General features: G+C 40.8%; 1 protein-coding gene across 8 annotated transcripts in view; it reads right to left on the bottom strand.

Moving 5' to 3' along the window:
• carmil3 (capping protein regulator and myosin 1 linker 3) overlaps positions 1-7,952 on the bottom strand; it is a 136,183-nt gene extending 128,231 nt beyond the window's left edge. For 5 of the 8 annotated variants that reach the window (XM_036138019.1, XM_036138020.1, XM_036138021.1 and 2 more), the window contains exon 1: positions 7,650-7,950. In XM_036138019.1, coding sequence (XP_035993912.1) covers positions 7,650-7,707 — 58 coding nt within the window. In that variant the 5' untranslated portion in view covers positions 7,708-7,950. Of the gene's footprint in view, positions 1-7,649 lie in introns of all 8 variants that reach the window. The other 3 variants (XM_036138017.1, XM_021310251.2, XM_036138018.1) reach the window with 2 other exon arrangements.
• Between the last annotated feature and the right edge of the window lie 12,647 nt (positions 7,953-20,599).

Genomic DNA, 20,599 nt, shown 5'->3' with positions numbered 1-20,599 from the left:
ACCTTAATGACTAACATAGTGAGTATGCTTAAAAGCTAATTAAAATGCAATTCACTAATTCTGCGAGTGGTCAAGTATCCAAAATGATATCATAAGCTAAAACGGGTGTGCTGACACAGTTGAATTTGTTGAAATTTTAGTTTATATAGTTAATTTCTACAGTTGATTGAAGCTGTTGTACATCCCCCCCCCCCACTGAAAGAAATGGTTAAAATCAATCATAAAAAAAAACAACAAATGACTTACATATCTGCCTATGATGGTTGCATGTAAACCTCTTAGCAACACTGCATATTAAGAAACCAGAATGTTCCATTTTTCTTTTTCTGACTGCTGTAACAGCTATTGAATAAAACAGGACAGGGCTCCCCCGGTTATATTGGGGCTTATATATTTAGAGTGAGTAGCCTAGTAAGTATTGATTGTAACAATACTGTGCTAAAGAGGCTGCCGTTATCCCGGATATCCTGGCAACCTACTACTAAAATTAATTAAGTGAAACATAGTGAGTGAAAAAGCTAATTTCTTGAAAACATTTCTGATCCCACCTTTTGCACCGGACCCCAATTTAGCCATTTAAATTGATAAAAACCGTATAAAGATGTATGCTGACGGATAAGTACTATTTAATATGGTTAAATTCATTGCTAAAGCCACACCAGCATTATGAGTTCAGCATCAGCACAAGTGCAGATTCAGCACATTGGGTCTTTCCCTCTAAATAGTTGTAACTCATACGCCTTTAGCTTCACAGTTAACAGCTCTCACAAACAATCAGTTATACATTCTACACTAAGAATGTTTTTGATAGATGAACAAGATAAAAAGAAAAATGAATTTTGAGCGTGCCGTTGCTAGGTTGAGGTGATGTAGAAGCTGTCCATGAGCACATCAAACAATCAGATGGGCAGATTAATAACTACAGACTGCAAAAACAACCCACTCGGTGTTTGGTTTTGCTTTTTATCCCCTTGTGCTGAGCATCCGAATAGCAAAACTGGGATGTAGGACACCATCACAGGACTATTGATCAGTTGATCAGTGATTCTGCAGCCTAAACTAAACTTTGTCTCTCTGATTTCGATCTAAGGTGAAGACGGACGGAGAGTTCAGTTGAAGGAAACCATAAAGGAACGTACAGTCAAAGACAAGAGAACAGTTGTAGAGAAGCTAATGTTGAGGACAGCCACATGCAAAACCTACAATGTTCTTCTGCGTGTTTTACTGGTATTTTCTGTGACATCTAATTGTGCATAATTGTGCAGTGGAGGGAAAAGAATGTGTTGTTTTCTCATTTTTTTTCTTGATAAATATCTGAGAAGCATGGTGTACTTTTTTTAATCAGCCCTCTTGAGCCAACACTTGATAAAAAAAAACCATTCTGCTGCAATTAGAGCTGCAGGTTTTGAGAGGTCTTTACCAACTTTGAATACCAACACATTAATATTCCTTAATCTAAACCATTCCAATGTAGTTCATTCTGCATGATTAGGGACTGTGTTCTGATGGAAGGTGAACCTCCACCAACGGGTTTTCTACCAGAAATGCTCTGGATTTAGCTTAATCTTCATTTTGGATTTTCAACAAAAAAGTTCATTTTTGGTTTAATTTTGCCAGAGGACCTTCTTCCACATGCTTGATGTGTCCCCTGCATGGAGAAAGGCCTGCAGCAAACAGGAGGAACTATATTTTTCTTTCAACAACCTTTTTTTTGTTTTGTTTTTGGCCACTCTTTCAAATGTTCTATTTGTGGAGTGGGAGGAACTCTTGGCAGAGATATTCTCCCGCACAATCTGTGAATCTCTGCAGCTCCTCCAAAAATCATCCTAGCCCTCCTAGCTGCTACTGTGATTAATACCGTCCTCGCCTTCCCTTTGAGTTGAAGTGGATGGCCGTGTCTCGGCATCTGTGCCAGATTTGTAGAGTACATGACAAGCAATTGTTTAAGAGATTCTCATAGCTTAGCCCTGGTCTCTCTGCATCTCCTCCAAAGATAACATGGGCCTCATGACTGCTTCTCTAAGGGTCTGCCTCCTTGGCATGATAATTTTAGCTTGGAAGCCATGTCTTGTTACGTTTGCAACTGTGACATACTATGTCTGTTTTCAGATTATGTATTGAACAAAGCTTTGTGAGTTGTTCAAATCAAGGCCTATTGGTTCATAACCTAACCCAACTTTAAACTTCTCCACAACTTCCTCCCTGAGCTGCCTGCTGTATCCTTTGGACTTCAGGATGCTGTTTGTTCAATTAGGTTTTCAAACAAACTAAGAACAGGCGTATTTACTGTTGCAGTATTTACACCAAGATCACATCTTAATTAGAAGACTCCTGAAGGCATTTTGCTGCACTACAGTTTATTTAAGGGCAGTAGGGTGGTGCTTAACATAAATCCACACACTTGTCCTTCTTGTTTGGGAAAAAAACAACATAAACCATGTATGATTTTCCTACCCCTTCACACTTATGCACTACTTTATTTCATACTTCACTTAATACACACGGAATACTAGGCTGCTTTACTTTATACATTAAAGTCTACAGTTGCAATGTGGCAAAATATAAAAAAAAACTTTAAGACAGTGGTGTCCAAACTTTTTCCCATGTGAGCCAACATTGTAAAGTGGAAATTACTAGCGAGCCGCCAAACTTGTTTCTTAAATAAAACCACAAAAAAAACAATATCATCGTGATTTTTTTTTTATTTTTTTTCAGTTTTTTTTTTACATGCTCAATAAGAAACTAAACATGCAGGATTTTAATGAGAGAAGGTAGTCAGATTTTTGTAGAAAATTGATCTGTAATTCATGTTAAATCTCAAACATAAATGGATCTCTCACCTTTGCCTTTTTAAAGAAAAGGCAAATAATTTCTGAAATATTTTGCGTCTATGGTCATAGGCTATTCTCAGCGACAAGAATGGCAGGCCGGGTGCCTCACAACATCATTCCAAGGGCCACAAATGTCCTCCAGGCCAAACATCCCCAGATTAAGGGGTCTGAGTACTTTTGAAAGGCACTGTACAACCAAGAGAGTCACACCACCCCAAAATGGTCAACCGTGCTATAACTCACTTAACTGCACTTGAGGCTTCCCCCGTTCGCGTCTTATATTCAGCATAGTATGTGCTGCTATTACACAAGCGTGATATCAACCTATATCCTCTGACGACAAACCGGCACATATGCCGCCAAGCTGTGAGATATACTCGCGGCCCACATTTCATCCAAGCCCACCACTGTAAATGTGCACTCATGGAGCTTAGCAGATGGAGAGGCAGCGACTCATGCTGTGTCACGACACTCCATTGTGTCAGTCTCCCAAACTCTCCCGTCAGATTGCAATTCTCCCCGTCCAGTAACAGCAGTGGAAGCTGGCTGTCACGCTTGATCGAGCAGCGGCAGATGCGGGAAGGATGAGGCGGGGATGGGGTGGGTACAGGGAGCTCGCTGGTGGATTGAAAGGAGGGATCAGCTGAAGACAAACATGGGAGTTATTGGCATTAGGCTGGGACAGTTCCCAATCACTTAAACCATTTAACTTACTATGCAGCACCCTGTGGCCTGCCAGGCTGACCGCAGCATCTGCTCCCAAAGGTGTAAAGAGGGGCAGTGGGAGCAGGAAGGGAAGAAGCAAAAGAATGTCAGCCCATGACATTTTCCTGCTCACTTTATTGACTTTCTAACTGCTTGATCTACACTTTAAAAATTAACTTGAGGAAAACACATAATGGCCATTGAAATTATTAAAGGTATATTTATGCTTGTTATATCTAATATAAATGGAATCTTTAACAATCATACAATTCTAAAAGGGACTTTTTTCAAACCAAATTAAATTGGCTTCTGCCAAGAGCATTTGAAATTAAATTGTTGGTCAAGTAGGATAGAAGGCTGATATGTTCACATGAGTTGAATGATGAATAAATCTTTTAACTCAAGCCTGGTTCACACGGCAGGATTTTAGAATAGCCTGAGAGAAACCCCACGTAACAATAAAGAATTGGACATATAACAGGTTTTCTCGTAAAGCGTGTGGTGTCCGGTCAGATGGCGAGCACAACACACCACGCACAAACAGATTTTAACCGGAAACTTTCAGATGTCAGACGGGAAATCTTGCAAAACTTCTCTAGATCAAACATGAGTTCTGAGTAAATAAACATGGATTACAAGAAAGAATTATGGTGATAGTCTGTGGACTAATTTTAACAGAGAAAAAACATCACAAAAAGAAAAAAAACATTGGTTAAAGGAGCGGAGACAGAGTGGACGGGGGGGCTCTACGTTTGATACACTGATATGGAGGTGAGCTGTTTCTCTGTCTCTCTCTCTCTGGGTTTCCCTCACCTCACTTCTGATTGGTTATACGTCACATTCAACAGCCTGTGGGCTCGCTTATCCTCTGGGAACACCACACACAACACTTTAGGATATTGGGGCAAGATAATCCAACATGTTGAATATCCCCGATTTGAGGTCGGAGCAGACCTGACGTTCGACCGAGCGGACCTGATCACTTCTAACGTGCCACACACGGCAGGAATATCTCTTAAGATTGTCTTAGAGCCACTCTGATAGTTGCCGCCTTTCAGAAGGGAAAGATCGGGGCAAAAATTGGGTTAAAAATTTTGCCGCGTGAACAAGCCTTTAGTAAAATCTTAAAATTTTCAAATTGAAGGCTTGGGATTAAGAATGTTTCTGTGTTAGCTAGTTTACTGACAGAACTGAAATCTAACTTTTGCAACCCAGTTGGTAATGCATGACACATTGTTAGCTGTCATCGTCAGTGAAAACGTTCAGATTTCCCTGCTTAGCATAAATATAGGCTGCTCCTAAAAGTTGCTTTATGCTTGACGCATGTACGCTCCGCACGGAAATGAGATATGAGGACACAACGTCTGCAACACTTATGCTCTGTGCGTATTTTCCTCCGTAGTAGCGCTATTCTCCTAGCCTCCAGAGGGCAGCGTTGTGCTATTACACGTAAAAGTAGAGAACACAGTTGTTTCCATCGTTTTACAGCCTCTTCTTTTCTTCCAAGAGTGACGACGATATTTCTCCAGAAATTGTTCATTTGTTGATCACTGTGATTTTTATGGGCCAAATCATATAGATGTCTATATTTACAAACCTCCACCAGAAGGAGCTCTTGCTCGTCCTCCTTGCATTTCAGCACTAGACTGCCCGCCTATAGGAATTTCCTAGGTGTGCGGAGCAGAAACTTTGCCAAGCAGAGGGGAATGGTAGTCAAATTACGAAATATGGCCATGCAGATCTTGCAGATGCATCAAGCATCAACCAGCCTTTTTTATCTGTAACGTTTTGGCTAGACTAGCTTAGTGACAGCACTAATACAATAGCCAAACATGCTAGTAAGCCTAAGTTTTGTAATCCTAAGGCACTTCTTGCTAATGAACAAAAAGGTTTAAATGAGACTTTCTTGGTAAATATTTCAAACATATTATTAATTCAGTAACATTTTATGCTTTAACATTTTTTTTAAACTTAAAAAGTTTATTTTTTTCAGTACAATTTATGTGTTTCTTGTGACAGAAGGAATCTTCTTCATGGCCAAAACTTGTTCGTGTGCACTAAGGACAGCTGGTGAGGAACTATATTCAGTGCAGATTTATCTCAACTGTATGTGTGTTTTAACTATATTAAAGAAAATGATTCTACATTGGAAATTTTGAATATATGCAAATATCCCGTTGTTTATTAAATAAAGCTAAATTATTTGGGGAAATAAATCAGTAGCTAAACTGATATCAAAATTAGATTGAATTTAACCTAATCTGTTTAAAGGAGCATAGTGTGAGTTCCAGTATTTTTGCAGATGTCTGCCCCCTCTAGTGAAAAGCTGAAATGACATCAGTATTGTGCACGTGCATGGGAGAAGAGGAAAAGCATATGCCGCTGTGACTGCACAGGTCTTTTGTTTAGAGGCGTGATGTCTCCTGAGGTAAGAAAGTTCTAAATATTGAAGTTAACCCGTGTTCTCTTGGATTATGGCAGAGACTCAACAAAGTAGGCAGGTGAACAAGAGCATGCACGGCATCACACTCCGGCCCAGAGAATACAACCTGAATCACTCTCTCATTTACTAATCCAGCCTATAGAGTAGAGGATAACTGATTTTACACGTGGGACAATTGTGAGGGCATGACTGAGAAAGAAATTAAATAATATTTAACTTAAAATGTAATAAGTACATTTCAAAATTGGTTGTGTGTCTTTTAGCTGCAAGATTATTGCATAGAATTTCCACAACAAAACGAATGACACCATGATTTATGCAGTTATTTTTTTGTTTTTTTGTAATAGTTTGGCAAATGTTGAAATGAACCAGTGGGTGTCAAAAATATAGCACTTTTTACCCTAAATTTAAAAGTTGTATGTAAAAAAAGAAAACCAAAATTGCTACTTTCACAATACAGGGACATTTCTTATAGTGTTTTTTTTTTTTTTTTTAAGTGTTAGCGCTCTTTTAAGGGTCAAACAGGATTTCTGACTCTAGAGAAATTGTAGTTGGGCGTAAAAGCAAAAACAGTCCTTTGGACTGCAGTGATCACTGACCTCTGCTCTAAAAGCTTGTGTTCCAAGATTTTCCGTTTTAAGATCAACTCATCTTCCTATTGACTCTGACCATCTCCCATGTCCCCTCTGGAGGAAATCATCCAAACAGCATGATGCCCCTTCCACCATATTTCACCATGGGGATGGTATGAGTTTTAGTGTTGGTTTTCTATCATATAATTTGCATGTAGGCCAAAAAGTTTAATTTTGGTCTTATATGTTCCTTCTGAAGAAAAGCCATCCCTACAGAATGATGTCACACAGTGTTTAAGTTTCGGTTTTGATCACAGCTGACCTAAAAACCTTCCTTCACATGTTCTGTAGCCCTATGGCTTTTACCTAACTGAAAGCAGGACTTCTCAAGGTTTTCTATAAAAATAGAAATTCTCCCCTCCCTACCAACACCACTTCGTCTCTATCTTGTCTTCCTCTAGCAGTTGTGTTAATGAACCAAATGCCGCCTGGTGCCTAGACAGAAGGGGCCTGACAAGGTTGATCTGGTAAACAGCGGGACTTAACTCGCCGCATCAGGATAATCAACAGTGAGAGACACACCTTCCCTCAAGTCCCATCGCCTTAACATGTTGATGCGCTTTGTGCGGCGCACTGCATGGTGCACGCAAACAGCTGCCGGTCGGCCACATCTCAACTCCCACGCACACGCAGAGAGATATAAAAAAAAGAAGAAGAAACTTGATTAAAGCGCAACGACGCGCTCCACACGCACTTAATAAGGCTTAAAAATAACTCTCAGATGAAACGGACCCAATGCGCGCTTCCAGTTACAGGGTAGATTTTTTTATTTTTTTTAAGAACAAATCAGTGCCGAAGTGAGCACTCGCGCACAGAGCTCGATGGGATTACATTTCGACGCAAGCGTGGCTGTTTATTTATTTGCTTTTGCTTTGCCCTGAGAGATGTTTCCAGCGCCCGCATGTGGTCTTAAACTCATTTTGAATCCCATTCAGAGAGAAGCGGCTCAGGAGAGGAGAAAAATGGGACCACGTTCCCCTGCGTAGCTTGGTTTATTGTAAATAATGTCTCGACGCGCTGTTCTCCTGGTAAACTTACCTGTGATTTCCCTGCTCACGTTGACAAACCCGGGCGATGAGTTCTCCTTTGAGGCCATGGTGCGCTGCGCTGCTCTGCGCTGCGCTCCGCTCCGTCCGCCCTTCCGGCCGTCCCCTCCGCCTCTCAAAGGTCCACTCGGACAGGCGCTGTCCACTTCTTTCCCCTCCTGTATATCCGGGGCGCCTGCAGACGCTCCTTGGCGTTGCGAAAGTCCGTAAAGTGAGGCGGTGTAGCGCTGCCGCGGTGCGCACTGGCGATCTCCACTTCAGCACGCAGGCAAGGAGCAGGGAGAGGGAGAGGGGGAGAGAGACACACAGGCAGGAGAGAAAGGGAGACTGCTGGGGGGGGGGGGGGGCTGTGTGGGGGGGTTTGAGTTCGTCTGCTTTCAGCCTAATTTTAAAAGTGCACTGGGACGAAACTCTGCAAGCCCTAAAAGAAGCGGGTCCCACCAGAAGTAGAGGGAAACGGAATTAAAGTTCCCGATAGGCCTATACAGCTGCGACTATGTCAATTACAACATTTGTAAAAAACAACAAAAAAAGAAATGGTATTTAAACAGTATATTTTATAGAGAATATTTACACACAGCTGTATATTCCAAGCTTTATTGTTATGGTGCTCATAAATATTGAATATTTAATAACACAAATAAGAAATTAGTTTGATCAAACAAGGCCTACTAAAATGCATGTCTGTGCGCTCAGCACTTGGTCAAGACTCATTTTGCATGAATTGCTGCATCAGGGGAGATGATCAGTCAGAAGCTCAGGCTACTTTATTAGTGTCCTTTAGCTCATCTGCAGTGTTGGCTGTGGTAGCTTGTCTGCCTCTGATACATCTGTGAGAGGTTGCTCTTGAAACGCTGACTCAAGGTAAAGTCCATAACGTGTGAATCTCCCCAAACTCTTAAACAGGATTGAAGACCCTCCCAACATTACCCCCCATTTCCTGTGCTCCTTTTTTAGCACATTTTTTCCTTCCACTCAACCTTTCATTAACTTGTATGAATTGTTTAGCACCGACCTCTGTGTCAATAGTCTTCCTGACAACTGCCCTGTCATCAGGCTTCTTTATGATTGTATAGGCCATCACATTTCTGTACTACAGACTCTGTTTTACTGCTCAGATTTTCAGTAAATAAACTATTTTGAATTTAGCTTAACTCTAATCCGTGATCACCAAAATAAAATTAAAAAACGCTTGCGACATCACTGTGTGACAAATGAATCTACATTATGAGTTTGAATTGAATTACCAAAATAAATCAATGTCATGGTTTGTGCGGTTGACGCAGGAGAAAATTGCCGACAGGAGCACGGGAGCCACATGGTGCACTGAAACAGAATTTAATAACAGAACTGAGTGGAACAAACATACGGGAGGGAGGTGGAACCAGGGCAGCGTAATAGAAGAAATGAGCAGTAAACAATGAAAACCAAGGAGCTTGAATATAGAGATGTTATCAGTGACACGGGAACCAGGTGACTATAATCAGGGGAATGTTTAGCGCAGGAAATCGAGAAAAGAAGATTTATACACGCAACACACTGAACACTGAACCAGAGACAAAAGGATCTACAAAATCAAAGGGGGAAAAAAATCCTAACAGTAACAAACAGAATAAACCAAAATGCACAGAGGAGACCACAAGAAATAAGAGACTAAACACAAAGAGACTACCTAATATGGAAAGACGGCAACAGCAATGGTGAGCAACACAGAAATCCAAGTTTTGGATGTGTCCCTGCTTCAACACACCTGAGTCAAATCTCTGAATTCCCCTCATCTGCATTCAGTGATGCACCTTTGCAGAGGCATGATGAGCCATTGCTTGTTGAAATCTAGGGCTCCATTTGAATATCCTTAATAACAGCTCTTAGTTCCTGCTCCTAGCACCTACTCCTTGACCTTTCATGGGGTTACCAGTCAGAACTCTGTCATGGGGAGTAAAGGAGCTTCAGACCGCTGTCCCGAATTTGGACAGCCTTTAACTTCGACGTCATTACATGATGGAAACGCACACGGATGATTCTAGTCAAATCCTGGACTACAGCCTTCTGAGAGTGAACTAAAAAGTGCTGATTCGTCATGTCACACAAAGAATTGTGGGTTACATAAAGGGTTCTTACCTCCGGTAAGGGACGTTCCTAGGCGAAACTAGCCGCGGGAGGGAGCATACAGGCCACCTTTCCACCTCCGTCCTTACTGATTGCACTATTCAGACAGCACTTATCATGGCGACTTCTGACACACTTCTGCTTTGGCTAAAGAGTCCTCGCTCTATTTGGGTATTCAGATGGAGCCTAGGTGTCTTGGAAAGGGATAAGTGTAGTTGCAAGCACTTAGTGTCTTGCCTGTAGTCAGAGCAGTCACCATTTGAAGAATGGTGAAGATATTCTCAAAAGAGACTCAATCTAAAAATTAGGTGGACAACTCAGCTCCTTGGGGGCACTGTGTTTCTGCACTAAGACACTTACCTGGTTTTGTAATATCCTTTTTTTTTTGTCTGGCAATGAACACCTCCACAGCTGTCTCCTATTATCTCATCCCTTTCTTATTGTTTCAGTCCAAATCTTACAATTGGAGCGGATAAATTTGATCCCGATTATGTGTTGCAATTCAGGCCTCAGCAGGTGAATCCTGTAAAGTGTCTGAGCATCAAGATGTTATCTCGGGTGCCAGGATTTAACTCACATGGGTGAATTATCTTTTCAGCCTGTCTCCAAGCTCTGCGTGAGCTCGGGAATGACCCGCTCATTCAATTCAGGCGTGTTGGAGCAGAAAAGCATCTAAAACAGAAAGGACACTAGAAGCCAAAGTCTGAAATAGCCTACCATAGAAAAATACAGCTGAGAGCAGAGACATTGCATCTATGAATTTCCACCATCAAGGACACCACCAGCTCAAAACTCTGTTAGCAGCCATTTTATACACCGTCATGCAATATATTGAATTTTGTTGTATCATTACTTTGTAACCAAACACATCTATGGATATGTTTACAAGGAGGCTGCTGAAAGTGACACAGTGCAGATCTGAAATGATACCCTGTCCACACCTCCTCATCCTAAAACAAGGATAAACTATTCATCCGTCCGTCCATCCATCCATCAATCTGTCGTACCTGCTTAACCCTTGCAGGGCTACTGGTGGCTGGTGCCTTTCTCCAGTGGATGATGGGCAAGAAGTGAAGTACACCCTGGATAGGTCACCATTCCATTACAGGGCGACACAGAAACATGCAAAACAGACAACAATTTATGCACTGCTAAGGGGAATGTTTTGTGGTCAGTTACCCTAATAAAAGAATGAATAAGTGTAAGAATAGCTTCATCTGTACTCATGTGTTAGGGAAAATCTTGTTACGGAGTGGCTAATTTAAGAAAGGTAGTAATGCACAGCGGCATCTATACCCAAAATAAAAACTTTTAATCCCCCACTCTACTACATGTAAACTGTCAGCGATGTCAAAGTAAAGGAAATTATAAATACCCACATTCACAAAACGCACATCTTGCACAGTCAAATGAACGAGACAAAAATGTAGGAAGCATAAAAATATGCTCTAAAAATATGCTAAAAGAAAAAGTAATGACATGGTTACCAAACAGCCCAGTGGCTCCATTACTGCATACAAATATACACTAAACAGGTTTACAGCTTTTGAAACGATGTCCACTTTGTGGTGAAAAAAAAAGGACGTTTAACACTTTCCACTGCTATTCAGTCCACTGATAGCTTTCGCCTGGGAATGGATTTTAATGCAGGATTTATTTTTTCTTTAGGTCTAACATGCATGTTTTACGTCAGTTAGGCGGAGCCAGAGGACTGCCAGAGAACTAATGCATGCAAATTATAGAAGGCATCCCAGAGTGATGGGATTTAAAGCCAAGACCTTAAAACTGAACAAAATTGAAAGGATGTGAAAATATAGATTGATTTATTGGAAAACGCAGAGTTTGAGTTATTTTTAGAAGCTGTCAGCCTGACTCTCCAGTGAGAACATCTCCATGATACGCCAAACTGTGATCATTCTGCTTGCTGATTATTGTGTATAGGTTCCTTGAAGCTCAAATAAACCTAGTATCATTATCATCATCAATATAAATAATAATAATCATTATAATAATTTTTAGAATGATGTGATTTGCTTATAAAGCAATTTCAGCTGGAAAAAAAGAAAAAACCTATCTCCCACCTGTACATATGAGAAAACGAAAGCACTCAAATAAAAATAAAATATAATTAATAATTAATAATTAAAAATAATAATTAATAATTAAAAATAAAATTAATAGAAATATCATCCAAACAATCAGGGGAAATAAAATATAAACAAAAAACTACAAATCAATATTGTACAAGGCAGGGCCGGATTATCCATAAGGGCCAGTGGGTCAGTGCCCAGAGGCACCAACCATGGGGGGGCACCACATGACACATGCTTTAAAAATATATTTTTCATAAATTGTTATATTATTTACTTGAAATTGTTGAAAGACCATGCATTATTCGATTTGTGAACACTGATGTCGCAATAATAATAAATGATAAATAAATCAAGATGTTTTTGATTTCAACATTTTAAAATGAGATATTTGAATATTGCTCACTGCTCATATGCCTACATGTAGTTGTATAAGTTAGTAAATAGTAAATTACATTACAGAAATCCCCTTGATTATGTCTGATGTTTTTGACCGGAGGACAGCACGGGTAAGGGGGGGGGGGGGGGGGGGGGCATTTGAGGTATAGTGCCCAGGGGCACCACATTGTCTTAATACGGGCCTGGTACAAGGGTCACTCAAAAATACTCAACTTAAAAGTAAATTAAACAGTTTTTTTTCTTTGTATATAAAAAGCAACATATTTTACAATGAATGCTTGTACATAATCTCCTACCAAAAATCATCTGAAAACATGTTTCGAAACTTGTTCTTCTACTATAATGTGAGGACACAAAGGGAAATGGAGCCATACATCAGACCTTTTTTCCACTCAGGGACCTTCTCCTCGCGGCTTTGATAGGATTTGCGACGGAGAATTGGGAGGCCAGGTCGAAGCTCACACTGAACGTAACGCTGATATATGATTCAGCCGCTCATCTGAATGGCTGCTACTTGTCAATGTCGGCGCGTGTGCAACACAGTTCAGCTGTTTTTATTAGACGCAGCCAAAATTTGACTGGGCTGTTTAACTCTTTTAGTGTCATACATCACTTTCTAATATGACAAATCTGTTCAGGGGGACACAAATAAATGAGCTGCTGCAGGTGCCGCTGTCTTCGGCTTTTCGGCCCCCCCCCCAGGGCTCCTGAGCTTGCTCTTCAAAAGCGTGGGGGTGTCTGCCACGTATGCGTGCACGTCTTTGTGTTTGCATCTCACCGATAGTTCACGCTGATGAAAGTAGAGCCAGAGGGGGGGCATTATGGCAGAGAGAAATCGGGGTGGGGGCGTTGAAAGACAAAGGCAAAGTCTATGAGGCCTGAATAGGTTTATAGTCTGGGGGGGGGGGGGCTGCAACTGTCTCCAGGTTTCATCGGGTTAAAACTTCATCTCTGTTCAAAGGTGCACTTGAAAGGAACAGCCATTATTTATTCATCAGTGCTGCATCTCATAGATACGTAGGAGTTGGGATGCTCCGTGTACTCTCAATTACTTTTTCTGTCTACTGTATGTATATGAGCCTGCAGCAGAGACCCACTCGAATTCTACATTCTCAGGGAGCAATGTGTTCGCAGCTGACCAAAAAAATAACAACGTTCACTCATTCACCGGTGCTCTTTGGGTTTTACTGCAGATAATTGTTCGTTCTCTGGCAGAGAGATGTTATGTCAGCTCGTAAAGGCTCAGTGATGGAAAGAAAAAAAAAATCAAAGAGTGATGGCTGAATTGAGAAGCAGGATCATTTTTAAAAAAGCACCAACCGCGGTGCTGCAGCGCTCCCATTTGGCCACCTTCCCTGTTAAAGAAGAATGAATCACCTACTGGGCGACAACACCCGGGGGAACTGGTTCCGGCAGTAGCATTCAGTGGGCACAAACTGCATTCATCTCACTGATTTTTTTTTTTTCTGCAAAGTGATTTGTGAAGCAAGTGGTTATTTTGGGATGTTTTAATGCAGCGTTTGATCTGATTGCTATGTTCACTCCAGGCAGGGGTGTCCTCTGTATCAGCATACTGTGTGAAAAAAGAGTAATAATCCTAAAGCTGTATTATACTGCCCTCGTCTGGCTGACCACTGTATACATCAACTGTGCTGATTTAAAAAGACAGGATCTACATCATCATACCGCATCATAGCTTTCAGGACTTGGGTTCAAATGTTGACCAAGTTCTTTCTATGTGGAATCTGCTGTTTCTCCTTGTGTATTAGTGGGCTTTTACTGGGGACTCTGGCTTTTGTAGGCAGGAGTCTCTGTGTTGCCCTGTGATTTACACACAAAAAGTATTTTCCTCACCGCACCTTTTCAATAATGATGCTTGGAAATGGCCCAACCCTCTCATACCCCTGAATTGGATAATAAATAGATCCATCCATGCATCCATCCATCTTCCGACACGCTTATCCCTATTGGGGTCGCTAGTGGTGCTGGTACTAATCTCCGGCTGTCAATGGGCGAGAATGATAAATAGATTTTTAATAATAATTTTGATTTTTAATGCAAAGCTCAATCTAAATAGGATGCTGTTTAATCCTACATTTCAAAATTGTTGATGGGAATCATTCAGCCAAAAACAGAATGGATTGTGTTTTGGTAAAAGAGAAGGTCAGGAATATGAGTGGAGATGAAAAGAAGCAAATTGATTATTTTGCAAATAAAAATATTCACGTTTCTTTCAATGTCTTGCAAAGGCAACATGAACATTTGAACATTTTCTCATAATCATTCTGGTAATATTATTTTTGTGTGTAAGTTCATTTTAGTCTGCCCGTAACAGCTCATGCTTTTCTGTTTAGTTTTTTTCTTCTTTTCTATAGTTTCTTAGTTTATTCTTGTGTTGTGTGTTTTTTTTTTTTTACATTGGATATTATTTCAGTTCCATCTCTGCCAGATTGGTAGTCTTGGTTAGATTGTTTCTGTGTATACTATTAATTTGTCTCTCTTCTTCAGTCTCCTTGTACTACTTCACATTATCTCCTGATGTATTCTCCTGCATTCAATGTGATTCTCCATTTGTCCAGTTCAGTATATATGCTTATCAGTTATCATTGTTTCTCACTGGATCATTCCACTGTTCTGATTTGTATTCTCTTAAATTGTCCTATATTTCCTGTACACTCCTCATTTTCTGCCAATGCTTTATTTCTTGTTCTCTTTGTCTTCTGCATCCTATGAGTTTCCTTTGTTAGAATTTAATCCTTTCTTTTTTCTCCCGAGTTGCTGTCTGTCTTTTGGTTATGCACAAAACAGCCATGGCACTAAATGTAACTTATTAGTTGTATTCTAACGTCCCGCATTATTGCGGAGTGTAAAGGTAATGATGCATGGTTTTCAAAACTTTTAACAAATAAAAACCTGAAAAGAGCACTTCAGACCCCTTAAGTCATGAGAACCATTTTATGGACATTTAGCTTTGCAGATTCAGTCTGATTGGATGAAGAGCCTTTCTGTACATCATTTTCAAGTTTTATCACATATTCTCTATTAGATCTAGAGCTGGACTTTGGTCATATTTTATCCAAACCATTCTACCGTAGCTCTTGCAGGCCACTAGTGCAAAAAAACCCCCAAAAAACTAGACAACAACCTTAGACATACTGCAACCGTTCTACACCACATTAAAGGATACCTGCCGCTCTGTCTCCCGTGGAGCCTTACTATTTATCTGAACCCCACATACAAAGGCACAAATTTAAAACTGCTAAACCTGTTAAGGGTGTGAGAAGATCTGTCCAGATGCATCTCAATAAAAAAATGATGCATCAGGACATTTTGAACCACTTTGGCCAGGATTACTTCAAACTGGTTTGGGAGATTGTCCAAACAGCGAGGAAAAGGGCTGCTGAATGAACGAATGAGACAGATGAACTGCACCATTTACGCTTTAGAGGGAAAAAAAGAGTACATCTAACAAAAATTAACAACACGTCTAGATCAGACCACATTCCAGCATTATCCATCCATCCATCCATTTTCTGACCCGCTTAGTCCCTCATGGGGTCACGGGGGGTGCTGGTGCCTATTTCCAGCGTTCACTGGGCGAGAGGCGGGGTACACCCTGGACAGGTCGCCAGTCTGCAAGATTAAAATCGGACAGCACCCTTAGCAGCAGATCCACTCTTTCCATAGATCAACTGTGCCAACTCCTGAAACTACTTCATGTGGGGGCAATATTATAGGCAGAAACGTGGGTGGGCTTTGGGATCACCAGTTTCTCCTACTGTTGCAAACCTGTACACGGAGGAGGTAGAAAAAGGCGGTTTAGCATCCTTTTCATGGACATCACCAGGCCATTGGTGCAGGTATGTTGATGAGACCTGCAGGAAGTCTAACGTTTCACTGATCAAATCAGCTCCGTGGATAAATGTATAACATTTACACAAGAGGTTGTAAAAAAAAACGGCAGGTTGGCTTTTCTGAACTGTGACGTCTCTGTCTGACATGTACCACAAACCCACTGACAAAGACCAGTACTTTTCCATCACCCCCTGGAGCCACTTTTGGAGTCATCATGACTCTGACAAGCTGACAATGTCCCTACAAACTCAGGAGCCAGGGAGAAGGAGAAATTACACATAACACAGGCATCCAGGTCCTGTTATTGCAAATATGACTCAGCCCTCTGGGAACAATAAGCAGCCTCAGAGTACTAATGATCAGTTGTTAGGCTGATGGTCCTCTTTTGTATGTGAGCAACCAGTTTTGATTTTCACCGTTAAACTTGTTGATCCACTATGCAAAGATACTGCTTCCAAGGCAAAGGTCACCTGTAACTACTTGGACTGAAGAAGTCTCTTGGACAAGAGATGGAATGCTTCAACAAAGAAGAACCCTTCCAGACGACCTACTCAAATTTATTTTATTTATTTATTGATTTTAGTGTGAAAAGATGGACCAACGAGTCAAACAGGCCTACTTTGACTGTACTGACTGCATGGAATGCCCTGCAATAATCCTGGACCTCCATCTCTGGAATAAACGATTACAAACCTGCCGCTCTTACATTTGTAGCGATGAAGTGCTTTGAAAGACCGGTGCTGGCCCATCTGAAGGACGTCACAAGACCCTTCCTGGACCCCCACACAGTTTGTCTACAGAGCTAACAGTGGATGATGCAGTCAACCTGGGACTGCACTACATTCGCCAATACCTTGATGCTCCAGGGATGTATTTAAGGATCCTGTTAGTACCAAATCCACCCAATTTATGGTGTCAGCCTTCACCTATCAGTTGATCACAAGCTTGTCTGCTGTGGAAAACGTCAAGTTTCTGGGATCCACAACCTATCAGGCCTAAAGCAAGAACTCAACACTGTCACCATCATCAAGAAGGCCCAGCAGAGGATGTACTTTCTGTGCCAGCTCAGAAAGCTATCCCATTCTCTGCACTCATCACACTGTGGACATATATGTTTATATCTGGATGTGCACCTGTACATCACTTCCACCTTTGTCATGGATATAATAACACCAACAATGGAAATAATATTTACTTCTGCATTTACTCCTTTGCACTCTGCTCATTGCACCATTGCATTACTGCCTCAATTTTCCTGCTTGTTTATAGTGTGTTCATGTGTTCTGCATACTGTGTTTGACTTTTAGACCTGAACTGTTGTGTTATTGTAGTATTGTAAAAGTAAGCACATTGTGAGTATTGTACAAACCAGAGTCAAATTATTGGTATGTGCACACATACCTGGCAATCAAAGCTGGTTCGGATTCTGATTTGAGGAGAAACAGTAATAGGTCCAACACCAATCGTCATAAAGGCAGAAGAAGTGGAGGTGGTGGAAGAGAAAAAACACACAATGGTGTTCACATGGACAGCAGACTGGACTGAAGATGCAACTGTGAAGCCATCTACAAGAAAAGGAAGGAGCAGACTGCATTTCTTGAGGAAGCTTAGGTCCTTTAGTATTTGCAGCAAGATGCTGCATATATTCTGTCTGCTGTGGAGAGTGTGATCTCTTGTGCTATCATCTCTTGGGGTTGCAACATCAGATGCAGCGACTTCAAAAAGCTCAACAACCTAATTAAGAAGGCTGGCTCTGTTCTGGGTTCTCATTGAACCTCTAGAGATGATTGTGCAAAGAAGGATTCCTCATAAAATGAAGAAGGTCACGGACTACCCTGACCATCCACTTCATCAAATTGTTGTACAGCAACAGAGTGTTTTTAGTCAGAGGCTTTTTCAGAACCGCTGTAAGATAGACCACTACAGAAGATCTATCCTGCCCGCTGCCATCAGCATCTTCAACAACTCTTTGATTTTTTTCTTAGACCTGGATCCATACCCTTTAGTGTTTATGGATTATGGACCGAAGTGATTATTTTTTGTGATTTCACGCACTGTAAATTATATAAATATTTTTTTTTCCTTTTGCTCAGCTGAATATATTTCCCTTTTCTTTCATACAATACTGTGTCAGGGTTACATTAAACACAAATTCCAGTTCCTCCTATAGTTGAGTTTACCTCTTTTGATACTTAGCCCAATAATAATCACACTTCAGTAGCATCTTCATCACAGTATATATGCTACACTACCAAAGTTACCATTGGCCTCTTGAGTATTTCTTTGATAAACGTTTTCTTTGTGCTGCCTGTTAGTTTATTGCACTGTGTTGCGTTAATTTGTCGCACCTGAAGTGTGTGGCTGTAACATAACAAGAAGTTAAAAAAAAGTTCTAGGGATAGGAAAAATTAGCAAATTGTGATATTTATTGTATCTCGTTGGAAAAGTTACACTTCTTTACAGGATTGTGCTATGTTACATACCAGAGCAAGAATCTTGTCTAGGAAGTGGTTGTTATTATCAAATTCATGCATAGTGAAATGTTAAAAGGAGACTTTTTCTTGTTGTCAATGGAAAAGTTGGAAAAATCACTGACATTACTGTTTTCCCAACAGTAATGTCAGTGAACTCAGCTTATCATAGAACAATAAACTACTCCCTAAAACATTAATAACCATCCACTGTCTATACCTGCTAATCCGTGCAGGGCCATGCGTGGGCTGGTGCCCATCTCCAGCGGTTGTTGGGCGGGAGGCGAGGTACACCCTGGACAGGTTGCCGGTCCATCACAGGGCAACACAGAGACACACAGGACAAGCAACCAAGCGCCCACATACACACACACACACACACACACACACACACACACACACACACACACACACACGCACACGCACACACACACACACACACACACGAAAGTGCAATTTAGAGAGATCATGTCACCTACCAGCCATGCTTTCGAACTACTGGAGGTACCTGCAGTACCCAGAGAGAGAACCCTTACATGTACAGGGAGAACATGCAAACTCTGTGCAGAATGAAAAAAAAAGAGAACCTCCTAAAGGCTGTGCTAATTTAGGATGGGCTGAGGTGAAGTGGAAAATTGTTATGTCATTGGTCGTATAAAGACCTATAGTTTTGGTTTATCAAGCAGCTCATGTTGTCCATTAGAGGAGCTAGACCAGAGGAAGGTTTAAATGAACTGTCTCATTACTGAAATACAGCAAGCTTCCAGTAGAGTATAAAGGTTCGGCGTTTCTATTCCTGCATTTTCTCTCGACACGCTACCGTTTTACCAGATGTGCTGCACAGTTTGTCCTCTATATTTAGGGCCTCCCAGGGGCATACGGTTTCCTTGGCCTTTTGATGCAATGACCCTGTTTAAGAAAACTGAATCACGGCAGCCAGTTGCTAAATGAGCCCGCGTGAAGATTAGGGGTAAGTGTGAAACAGCTGGCTACACCGAGGCAGCTTGACTGCCTGCATGTTCAGCTCTCAACCAGGGGCTATACACTCCACTTCGTCTGGTTCCCTGCTGTTACTCACTTCACTTCCTCTGATTCATCTCTTTCTTACAAGTTTGCCTCAAGAGAAAAAGCATGGCCAGTAAGCCGGTGAATTATTTGAAGTAACACAGGAGGATAACTTTTAATACCAGAGAGTGGATAACAGCGTGAGCTGGACTCCTTGGCTTTCCAAATCATGGCTCCACTGATCTGTTAATGTCACACGGCAAAAGCCTGAAAAGAGCACTGAATGGACGCTAAAGCCTGAAGGGCTTCCCTGTCCTTTTAAAGACATCTATGAGGCCTTAAATATTAAGATAACAGTTAATATTTCATAATGCACCAAGATGGAGGAGGAGATGATGAAACCTTCAATTGAATAGCTTTCAGTCACAGCATTTACAGAAATCATCTTTTATTTTTTTAAACTTGATGTCTCTTGTCCTGAAAATGTCAGCAGCAAATATGAAAATGTAATCTTTAAGTTTCAAGCTCCTTTTTGTGGAACCAGTCAGCCAAAACATTTGGGTGAATTTAAAGATGTGAAGACAAAACATCCTGAAATAATACAAACCAATAATGGCAATGCAGCACAACACTGGAGAGATAGAGCACAGCCAAGCAGCGCTGAAGCCGCAAAGATTGGCAGCTAATGCTTAAAATGTACATGGGATGAGCCAATTTTGATTTGTTACCATTGGTGCCACTGGAAGAAAAACATTTCAACCAAATAATCTGAGTTGAGTTTGTCGGGTGCATTTACATTCTCGCTCTTAATTATTATTATTATTATTATTATTATTATTATTATTATTATTATTATTATTATTATTATTATTATTATTATTATAGCAGTAGTAGTAATAGTAGTAGTAATTGTGGAAGTGGCAGCAATAGTAGACGCTTTTAATCTATTAATTTACATTCATTCACATCATTATTCCATACTTAATTTTTGATTCCGATTATCATTAGTATCA

Source organism: Fundulus heteroclitus, chromosome 6, assembly GCF_011125445.2.
Source record: "Fundulus heteroclitus isolate FHET01 chromosome 6, MU-UCD_Fhet_4.1, whole genome shotgun sequence".
NCBI classification, from domain to species: domain Eukaryota; kingdom Metazoa; phylum Chordata; class Actinopteri; order Cyprinodontiformes; family Fundulidae; genus Fundulus; species Fundulus heteroclitus.
Note: the sequence above shows the minus strand (reverse complement) of the source record. Positions and strands in the feature narration are given on the sequence as shown.